The sequence below is a fragment of the Drosophila yakuba genome, chromosome X (assembly GCF_016746365.2).
Source record: "Drosophila yakuba strain Tai18E2 chromosome X, Prin_Dyak_Tai18E2_2.1, whole genome shotgun sequence".
In the NCBI taxonomy this organism is placed as follows: Eukaryota; Metazoa; Arthropoda; class Insecta; order Diptera; family Drosophilidae; genus Drosophila; species Drosophila yakuba.
In genome coordinates, this window is record NC_052526.2 from 23,133,754 (window position 1) to 23,145,024 (window position 11,271).

Below are 11,271 nucleotides of genomic sequence, written 5' to 3' on the forward strand. Positions count from 1 at the left end.
AACGCTGGACTAAATGTATAGAGCTAAAAGGAGATTATGTTGAGAAATAAAACGCTTCTTTGACGAAAAAAATATATTTTATTCAAAAAGTCACGGACTTATCAAACGACCCTCGTACATAAACTCAGTTAAGCCTATGTAGAATATTTTATATACTTGAGTATATCTATCTCATTTTGTATAAATATATAAATTCATATGAAATAAAAGGTTACTACAAACCTAATATAAGACAGCACTTTTCTCGAAAACTCAGATTCAATTTTTACTCTCAGAATGACAAAGTTGTATTGTGAGTTCGGAAACAAAATCGTTTGCTTCACGCAGCGGTTTAAAAAAACACACCTTAAAAGTGAATAACTTCAGCTATCAAAAATCAAAATCTTTTTATTATTGTTGCTTTTTCTGTCCCAATGAACGAAAATTCTGGTTGCGATTCAATTATTTCGACATCAGAGTCTTGAGTTAATGGAACATTTATTCCATTTACTGAGTCAACAAACTCTACAGTAAGATCCATTGGTATGCAGTGCTGAGGTATTATAAGAACTGATCCTGAGCAATTTAAGGGGATCCATTTTTATACACGAGGATTAGAGAGTTTGACATCCACAGGGGGTGTCTACTCTTAGAATCCACCTGATTGGTTCTCGATTTAAGGAGCCTTCACAGACTGCAGACTGCACAGACTGCAATGGGGAAGTCAGAAAAGGAGGGCGAGCTATGGGTTTGGATGCAGGTAAATAGCCGCTTGACTTTCTCGATAATAGGTTCAAAGAGTCATAAATATTTGATTTTATGGGGTCTCCTAGCATAATGAAAATGGAGACAGATCACAGATAATCTGAAATACATATCTCTGTAGGGAATTATTTCGGATGACCGCAGTCAGGGATCATGAAATTATTGGTGACTACTAGTCATTGTTACTTTATAAGTAACATTTTGCAAGGCATACATTTAAAACGTGGGTAGCCTTAAGCTGAAAGTCGCTATGACTTCAGATTGTTTAGATTTTCTTCTCAACGGCTCCATAGCTTTTAGCTGAAAGTAGCTGGAATGTACGGGAACGACGGTTTTTTAACGGTTTTATGATTATATGATTTTTTATATATACGTATACACGACCCTATAACCAGTTTGTTTGATATTTCTAAATATTTCTCAACTAATAATCCAACCACCAGTTACCTTCCCAGAAAATTGAGGACACAGTAAGGTGCATAGCCTTGAACAGAAATCTCACCCCCACCCTTGCGATCATCCTTATGACTGCTTGTGCGCGCAGGTACACCCCCTTCCAAGATTGCTTGTGCGCACCCCCTTCCAAGATTGCTTGTGCGCGAAGAAGTGCAATTGTAATTTTGAGAGTTTTTATGAAAAGTCGAAAGTCGTAGAATCAGAAGAGCATACCAGTGGAAAGGGCTTGAAAAATCCTTTCCAATGACACCCAACTTGTTTTTTTTTTTTAGAGAGGGATCCCCATAGCATATACCGAATCGGCGGTTTTGGCCTGTTTTCGGGTAGTAGTGGGAATATACGTATATTCCAGCTACTTGCTTGTAATAGAGAAGTAAGCCGACCAATCATGTCGGGGCTGTCAACTTCACCACGAATAAGATTACACATAAAGACTTTTCTAAGGATCATTATAGGGCTACCACGTAGTGTCAGCGAGAACTTCGAATTGATCCCTATAAAACAGCTCATTTGAGACAATTTGGAAATGATTTAAATTTCTGGGAATTCATAAGACGGCGGAATATAAGAGCACGTAATCAAAACAAAACTATCGGAAAATGGCAACTTTACGCATAAGAATTCTATCAAAAAGTATCTTCTATGACACTGAAAGTAAACGCTTTGCAATCAAAAAGGTTTAAAAAAACTTTAGTTTTATACACATATGGTATTTGTAAAATCATTTTCACAATAGGGATGAAACTAAAATGAACCTAACCAATAAAACTCCGCTTTAAAAAATTAATATATATATTATATATTTTAAAAACGTTGATTATTGTATATGTAAATATGCATTTCCGATTGACCCAGTATTATTTATATACTAGATGTTGGAATTAATTCGTAGCGTTTTACGAAAGATGACGCTAGCCAACTATTCACAGTTAGACACACAAAGTAAATACTGCGCTGGAAGTTACTGACATAGCGCATCTTTACCAGTGACATTTCCTTATTGTGTTCATAGCTATTGTTGTGCAGTATCAAACATGTCGAAGTTTGTGCCTGAAAAATGGTTTTTGCGGGGAATGTTAATTTATTATTTGAACGTTTCTCGATGAAGACCCGTGCCGAACTCTTCTGGAGTTGTCTACATTATTCCTATTTCTTTGAGGCGTTTTCTGACCGTCAAAAAGACGACTCCAAGTGACTCTCTAAAAATTTATAAAGTTGAAAACGCAACTCTGACCCACTGTGCGCTGCATGGTAGTTCAGCAAAACATTTGTCACATTCCCGTATGAAGGAGAACAATCGAAGCATTTTAATATCAGGCGTAGCTTTGATTAGTAAATCAAAATACATGAAATGTTTAGTTGTTTGAGTTCTTATCTACAAATCATATATGTATCTTGATAATTTAAATGTTAAATTTTAAAATAGTTCTATTAGTTCGGAATAAAGCACTAAGGGATAATGTTCTTCGACTGGCGGCCCTCTGAATTTAAACACAACAGTTATGGTAAGCACAAGTCACTAAACCATTCAAAAACAAGAGAGAACGCTATAGTCGAGTTCCCCGACTATCTGATACCCGTTACTCAGCTAGTGGAAGTGCGAAGGAGAGTCTTCAACACTGACAGTTTTTGGAGGTTTGTGGGCGTTGGAGTGGGCGTGGCAAAAACTTTTTTGGCAAATCGATAGAAATTTACAAGACCAATTCAAAAATGAAAAAAATATTAAATTATTTTTCAAAAGTGTAGGCGTGGCAGTTTAGGGCGGTTTGTGGGCGTTCGAGTGGGCGTGACAAAAAGTTTTTTTTCAAATCGATAGAAATTTACAAGACCAATACAAAAATGAAAAAATATTTAAAAATTTTTTAAAAGTGTGGGCGTGGCAGTTTTGGGCGGTTTGTGGGCGTTAGAGTGGGCGTGGCAACATGAATCGACAATCTTGCGCTGCGTCTATGTCTCTGGAGTCTGTGCGCTGAATCTCAATTTTCTAGCTTTTATAGTTCCTGAGATCTCGACGTTCATACGGACAGACAGACGGACGGACAGGCGGACATGGCCAGATGGACTCGGCTATTGATCCTGATCAAGAATATATATACTTTATATGGTCGGAAACGCTTCCTTCTGCCTGTTACATAGTTTTCAACGAATCTAGTATACCCTTTTACTCTACGAGTAACGGGTATAATGAACACGGACTTTTCTTGTATAAATGATACTGTCTCTGCTTCATACATATTTATGTATGCTTGCCTTGGTAAGTAACGAACTATATCTATTTTGTTATTTCAGAAGGGGGGTATTACCCATTTGCATATAGACATGTTATTAGCGATGATATCGATGCCATTAATTGCACTTTGCCGACCATCGTGGATTTCCCAAACCTTTTGCGACAAAAAAGTTGGATAGCAATCGTTGTGTCCTTCTTAGTCAGCATGTACCTTTTTGTCATCCTCGCGATTGTCTGTGACGATTATCTTGTGCCAGCCATGGAACGCCTTTGCTACAGTAAGATTTAATTTCATAGATTGCGTAATTTCAGATACACGTTTAATTCTTTAACTCAAGTAACACAGACTTTTAAATACAAAGAAAGAAATAATTCTTAAAGGAAAGAACGTGAGAACTGCTCTGAAAAAACCCGATGCTGTTGAAATTTTGGTCGAATTGTTGGAAATCCCAATTCCTGCTACTAATTTAAAAAATGCTAAATTTGACACAGCTATGTCAATTAAAGAATAAGCCTTTCAGTAATTTAACAGTTTCGGAAATACTCTAATGAAACTTAACTTAAAAGCGGTATTATTGTCAGTTATTTATGGAAGTTGGACTTTACCTTATTTGATGCCTACTATATACAATTGAAATGTAATATATACATACATATAAAAAATGGAATATTAGTTATCAACACGGGCTTTGAGTTTTCAAATGCTTAACGTGCAGTTCTGGTAGCATAAGTTACGCAATATTATACCCTTGCAGACGGTATATTGATTTCAGTTAGAAGTTTTCAATGCAGTGAATGAGACCTGTGTGGCCATATAAAGTGTAACATTCTTGATCAGTATCAGCAGTAAAGTAGATATAGCCAGTAACGAGTATGCGACAAGATTCCGGTTCTAATTTGATAAATATCTGCTGACTAAAAATTAAACCTGCCATAGGAATAGGAATCGAAATCGCTTCGTAGTTATACCCGTTACTCGTAGAGTAAAAGGGTATACTAGATTTGTTGAAAAGTATGTAACAGGCAGAAGGAAGCGTTTCCGATCATATAAAGTATATGTATTCTTGATCAGGATCAAAAGCCGAGTCGATATGACCATGTCCGTCTGTCTGTCCGTCCGTATGAACGCTGAGATCTCAGGAACTACAAAAGCTAGAAAGTTGATATTAGGCATGCAGACTCCAGAGACATAGACGCAGCGCAAGTTTGTCGATTCATGTTGCCACGCCCACTCTAACGCCCGCAAACCGCTCAAAACTGCCACGCCCACACTTTTGAGAAATGTTTTGATATTTTTTCATTTTTGTATTAGTCTTGTAAATTTCTATCGATTTGCAAAAAAACTTTTTGCCACGCCCACTCTAACGCCCACAAACCGCCCAAAGCTGCCACGCCCACACTTTTGAAAAATGTTTTGATATTTTTTCATTTTTGTATTAGTCTTGTAAATGTCTATCTATTTGCCAAAAAACTTTCTGCCACGCCCACTCTTACGCCCACAAACCGCCAAAAACTGTTCTTCGCACTTACACTAGCTGAGTAACGGGTATCAGATAGGCGGGGAACTCGACTATAGCGTTCTCTCTTGTTTTTAATTTAATACATTTTTGTAATGCCTATCGATGCACTACATCTCGTATGACTGTGACCCATTAATATTTGTATAAACTCAAATTTCGGTTAAGCCTGAAAATTACAAGCTGTAAACTAATTTCGTACCTCTCAGGTAAGAGTGGATTCGATTTTTTGCTTATCACATTAAATTGTACAGTCTTTGTTCTTGGCGCAGAAGACTGCGGATTCGATTGCCTCGTAATAATACATGTACTTATTTTAGGCAGATTAGTTATCATGTTGTGACCAATTGCGACTTCAAATTAAAAAAAAAAAAATTCAATATAAACTTTAAAAATGTATATTTGGTTTTTTAAAAAATACATACACTATACATTAAAAAAAGAAACATACATTTTATCAAAAAAAAACTGCTGAAGCTCATAATTTAGTTGTTTTCATTTTTGTGGCTCAATTTGATGCGTTATCATGTGTTCTAGAATTTAAAGTTATTTTTGCGTTGCACTCTTTAATGTTGGTGTACTTTTTGTCTTAAATTAGCCCTGCGAATGTCCTACGATGTGGCGGGAGCCACTTTTCTAGCGGCTTCCACCTCAGCACCAGAACTGTTTGTAAACTTTGTGGGAACCTTCGTCACCAACGGCGACATCGGACTGGGCACTATCGTGGGATCCTCCGTGTTTAATGTCCTGGCAATTGCAGGCGTTTGCGGCATTTTCTGTCAACCGGTGCGTACTATTCACAAATTGAGCAGGAGCTCTGACTCACACATCTTTTTGTTTTTGCATATTTTGCAGACCAAACTGGATTGGTGGCCGGTAACCAGAGACACAGTCTGGTACCTCGTAGCCATCGGGTCGCTCACAAGTGTGTTATGGGATTCGTTGGTTATGTGGTACGAGGCTTTTGTCCTTTTACTACTATACTTTGCCTATGTCTTTCAATTGCTCTTTGACCGTAGGATCCAAAATTTGTTTCGCCGTAAGAAGAGGGTTTCTTCAACGATGATTTAGATAATTTATTCTTTTTTTTTTTGTAATAACACCATAAACTCCCAAGGTTTTGCATTGATTGGACCCATTTTTTTGACAGCGATGCGCATTTGCGGTACTTACCGAATTCTGTTAATCCGAAAATGGTCCCTAAATCAAGGGATCTCGTATTTGAAATAATCAAATAATCACCAATAACAAAAAGATTCTTTGTCAGTTGATTTAAAAACAATATTTGTATAACACTTAAACTTTCAAATGCATATGCAACTCTAAACTCCTATTTTTCGAAGTCCTAGAGTCATGGAATTTGTATGTGACCAGATCTGATCCACGAAGCAATGCATAGTTTTGTTGAAGTTATTGGTCATACACAATTTTAGACAAAATTAATATCGAGTCTGTAATATCTAATCCCACAACTAATGAGATAAATCTTTCCTAGATGAACACGCGGAGTCGGAGGTGTTGGACGAAGATCCGATGACCCGCGAAGAAGAGCCGCTGAAGGGATTTCGTGACCGCGTGTGCGTGAAACCGCAGCCGAAATCCAATTTCTGCCAGTGGACCTGGTGGGTCATCAAATATCCGGCAGAATTGATGCTTGCCTGCACTATTCCCAGTGCTAGATCGATCTTCTTCCTGTCAATGTGTTTTGCCGTTCTGTGGATCAGCATGATATCCTATTTGCTGGCTTGGTTCCTCACAATTTTGGGGTACAACCTCAACATTCCGGACGCGATCATGGGGCTTACTATACTGGCCGCCGGCACTAGTGTTCCAGAAGTAGCATCCTCTTATATCGTGTCAAAGAAGGGTGAGTACCTCCCGTAATAACATTCGGAAATTTATTTTACATACGTTTGACAAACTTTATTAACATGGAAAAATAACCATAAATTTTCCTAAATATTACACATTTTTTACATGGCAATTTAAAGAGTTTATTTATCTAGAAAATAAATTAAATGTCATGTGGGCGGCAGACATACCTTCAAAAACATAATGTACATACGTGCTCGTTACTATAGTTTCTAAATGAGTCCCAACTCCTTACTTTTTGTTATATGGGAAGAATGTGAGAGTAAAAAAAATAGTTTGTCTAGCAGTCCACGTAGTAACCGTAAAACTCAAGGTGAAATTGTCACTTATTGCAATGCGTTAAGAGCTACACTAGTCGGCATAAGTATTTTGACAAAATGATCTGCTTCTTTTGAAACTCACTTGCATATGATACCTTTAACTAACAGTGCGAAGACGATGAGCAAAGCAAAGAATTAATATTAAGCACACAGAATGGCAATTTTATACGGCTTACCCATTGCATTCTCTTTCTACTTACAAGAATGCACGCAGACAACCAGATTTTGTTTGACACAAGTATTATATTTAGACAAGCTCATTTAGTAAATGGTATCCTGCTTTTGAGCACGTATAAGTCAACAATTATTTAAATTTTACTTTTTTGGATATTAACCGTTATTAGAAAACAAAAAATTAACTGATGGTCTTGGGTAAAAAGGCTGACTTAAGTTTGTTTATCAGATCATCCATCAATGGTAGCACAGTTTAACGTTGGAATTAAAGTAAAACACCTTGCGAAAAAGTTAAATGTGTGGCGTTAAACTGCGTGGTTTCAAATCAAAGTTTAAAAAACATAATAATTTAACAAACTTAAAAAGAAGTGGTCCTGAGCGCAAAACAACATTCGCTGAAGACAAAATCCTTATACAAGAATTTAAAAAAATCCGAAAAGTAAGGCAATTAGTGAGCGCACAATCCGGCGAAGTTTAAAGTGTAGGACTTGCGGCAGCTAGTGACGGCAGCGTCGTCTAGGGGGCAATAAGGCTCGGAACCGCCATTGGGTTATCATCGGGCGCTGTATTCAATTTTTTGTTTTTTATATCCGTTACTCGTAGAGTAAAAGGGTATACTAGATTCGTTGAAAACTATGTAACAGGCAGAAGGAAGCGTTTCCGACCATATAAAGTATATATATTCTTGATCAGGATCAATAGCAGAGTCGATCTGGCCGTGTGTCCGTGTGTCCGTCCGTCTGTCCGTCCGTCTGTCCGTCCATCTGTCCGTCCGTCTGTCCAAAGTTATTATAATGTCTTTGGTCTGTCCGTCTGTCTGTCCGTATGAACGTCGAGATCTCAGGAACTATAAAAGCTAGAAAGCTTAAGCATGCGCACTCCAGAGACATAGACGCTTTGCAAGTTTGTCGATTCATGTTGCCACGCCCACCCTAACGCCCAAAAACCGCCCAAAGCTGCCACACCCACACTTTTGAAAAATGTTTTGATATTTTTTCATTTTTGTATTTGTTTTGTAAATTTCTATCGATTTGCCAAAAAACTTTTTGCCACTCCCAATCCAAAGCCCACAAACCGCTTAAATGTTTGTTGGCATGTATTAAGCTGTAAGAAATTTGAGTAGTCCTTAGACATATATTTTTATAATGTTTTGAAGTCCCTAATTATTTGCCTCTGACTAGGATGTATTCCCTGTGCGACCAGAAGGGGCCATACAGGATGTTAACTTTTTGGGGTTTTCTCCACATGATTCTTACATGATTCTCCACTACATCTGAGGATCGAGCGTAAGCTTGTAGCGTAAAACAAAAATGCATTTCCTTCTGGAGATAGGCTGATCAGGAAATCGATTTTTCTCCAGCAAGATAATGATCCATGCCACAAAGCCCGTATGATAACCAAGTTTCTAAAGGATGTTGGCGTCACCGTCATGAACTGGCCAGTGACCACTTCAAAGACCCACATTAAATATTATTTAGAGCATCTGTTTTCTTTTGAAACGCAAAAGAAAGAAAGATAACTTATTGGTATTAAATGCTTGTCAAAATACTTATGCAAATACAAAAAATCATCATACTTAATTAAATGGTTCATATCTTTTTAAGTTTCAAAGAAGAAATATTCGTATGTTAATTCTTAAGTTTATATTACTTACACATTATATCCAGCTATTTTAAAGTTTTACTGACAAAACGTTTAGCGTTATTTGGTCAAAATACTTATGCCGACTAGTGTACGGTTTAAATTTAAAGGTTATGAGCAAATCATGTAACCGCCGCTAAGTGGTTGCAAATTTCTATCGATATGCCAAACAAATGTGGTCCCATTTCATCAGATATTTTAAAAGAATTTTGGTAAATTCTATCTGAGTAACGGGTAACCTAAGTAACTTCACTTGTAAAGCAATATTTCAGAGTGTGCCTGCTTTGATGGATATCTCTACTACAACTAACCAATGCATTACTAACTACAGCTTATTTTGAATAATTCAACTGATCTAATCAACGGCTTCTTTTTCAGGATACGGGTCAATGGCCATCTGCAATGCCATTGGCTCAAACACATTCGACATTTTCGTGTGTCTCGGTCTACCCTGGCTGCTAAATATTTGTATTTACCAGCACAAGGTTGTGATCGACTCCACGGCCCTTACATTCACCACGGCCATGCTAGTGTTAACTGCCTCAATCCTTTATTTGGGTCTTCTGGCAACCAAGTTTGTGATGGGCAAGATCGTCGGATGTATTTGCGTAATCTCCTATTTGCTTTTTCTGATTATCGCATGTACACTGGAGATACTACTGAACAAGGAAAACACGTGCGACATTGAGGATTCAAATGGATTTTTTTAATATTTTTCTTTTTTGATTGATCCACAATTAAAATAAATATTTGAAATGTGACGGTAAAGATGGTAAGATTATCTTTTTTGATACCCAGCCATCTTCCAGCGAAATTATATAACATGTGCAAGCGCCTTAGATTTTGTCTGAAAAGGGGAACAACTGTGTTGGAACTGAGTGCTTTCAATTCAATCCATTTAAACGTAGCCATGGGAGAAATCACAAGGCGGTTGGCGCATTCCGGAAAGTTTTCTGCCAGATTTGGAATTGAAAAAGCTAATCAAAGTATCTTCCGTTGCAGCTAAGTAAACTTTAGAAATTAAACATTACTTATTTAAATCTTAAATCTTTTGTCGTCTAAAAACTTGTTTTCTGAACTTTTAGATATTATTCTGAATAATTAGATATTGTCTTGCATAGTCGTTTCTGTTTGATATTGCACGTTTTTTAAGGATAATTACTTTCCCATGAGAAGTACTTCGCATCAATTAAGTATTAGTATCTGTGTATAAATCAATATTGAAAAATAACGTACATATTCATATTTATTTTCAATTTTATTCATTGTACGCTTTATGCTTATTTTGTAAAACTAAACAATCCTACTCTTGAGATCGGTCGTGTCTTAGTTTCGCCAAGCAAATCTAAATCTCCTTAAGCAACTTACACCAACCAACAACAATTCGCAATATCTACCGTTTCAACCAGCGCCAGTGAATTGAACAACCGAGAAATAACCTACGAGACATAAAAGCAGCAACATCATGATGGGTGATCTGCCCGATCGAGGCCCACAAAATCCCACCAGCAATAACACCGTTCTTCTAAATTCTCCCGGACCCAAATACATGATTATATTCAGATCAGAGAACTGCAAGAGTGGCATTTTTTGCCACCCTGATCACATTCAACAATTTTGAGTGCGGGTGCCACTCAAACCGGTCATCGCGGGTACATAATCAATGCGGCACCCTACGTCGCGGGTGCCGATCACACTTGCCACTCATAACGAAGGGTCTGGCAAAACACCCGGGTGTCTTGGTAAACACCCGGGTGTTCCGGCAAACACCATTTCGGCAAACACCCGGGTATCTGTTAGACACTCGACTGCCTGTGGTAACATAATTACTGAAAAACGAAATAGATTATGCCCAAAATCTGTAGATTTATGCATAATTTTTACAGAAATTTAACCAACACGAAATAGACATTTCTTTTTTATATCTTATATTATGTTCTTTGTTAAAATTTTTAATATTTAATTACCATATCTAACGTTGTAAATAAATAATTTGTAACGAGCGGGTTGTTGTCAAGGATTAGTTTAAGCAAAACCCTATAGAACGTAGAATGATGATCGAGATCGACAGAAGACTAAGAAGAAGAGATTAAAAAGGCACGCGTAAGGAAGCGCACGTAAAGTTTGTAGAAGCGAATCTCATTTAGCGACTGTTACCCTCTAAGCCAATAAAAACACTCCACCATTCGAAAAACTAGCCATCCTGTCTTATTTTTACAAATTTTTCTTTTTAAAATGATAAAAAAAAAGGGGCAAAAAAAACAAGAGAAATAGAATTGTGTTAATTAAGTATAAATACTATTTAATAATATATATA

At 37.1% G+C, this 11,271-nt stretch overlaps 1 protein-coding gene across 6 annotated transcripts; it reads left to right on the forward strand.

Moving 5' to 3' along the window:
- Positions 1 to 2,543: 2,543 nt before the first annotated feature.
- Positions 2,544 to 10,001, forward strand: LOC26534483 (sodium/potassium/calcium exchanger 4). 6 transcript variants are annotated; one of them, XM_039376363.2, is made up of 7 exons: positions 2,544 to 2,705; positions 3,490 to 3,708; positions 5,546 to 5,733; positions 5,803 to 5,986; positions 6,443 to 6,814; positions 9,333 to 9,726; positions 9,787 to 10,001. In XM_039376363.2, the coding sequence occupies exons 1-6, from the start codon at positions 2,660 to 2,662 to the stop codon at positions 9,662 to 9,664; spliced, it is 1,341 nt and encodes a 446-aa protein (XP_039232297.1). In that variant the 5' UTR covers positions 2,544 to 2,659; the 3' UTR covers positions 9,665 to 9,726; positions 9,787 to 10,001. The 6 variants fall into 6 exon arrangements, with proteins under 6 accessions (XP_039232297.1, XP_015045313.1, XP_015045314.1 ...); XM_015189827.3 differs by having other exon boundaries at positions 9,795 to 10,001; XM_015189828.2 differs by lacking the exon at positions 3,490 to 3,708 and having other exon boundaries at positions 9,795 to 10,001.
- The last annotated feature ends 1,270 nt before the right edge of the window (positions 10,002 to 11,271 follow it).

Coding starts and splice junctions, on each gene's coding strand:
- LOC26534483 (XM_039376363.2), top strand. CDS start 2,660: ATGTTCTTCGACTGGCGGCCCTCTGAATTTAAACACAACAGTTATG. Junction 5,734..5,802: donor GCGGCATTTTCTGTCAACCG/GTGCGTACTATT, acceptor CATATTTTGCAG/ACCAAACTGGATTGGTGGCC. Junction 5,987..6,442: donor GATCCAAAATTTGTTTCGCC/GTAAGAAGAGGG, acceptor AATCTTTCCTAG/ATGAACACGCGGAGTCGGAG.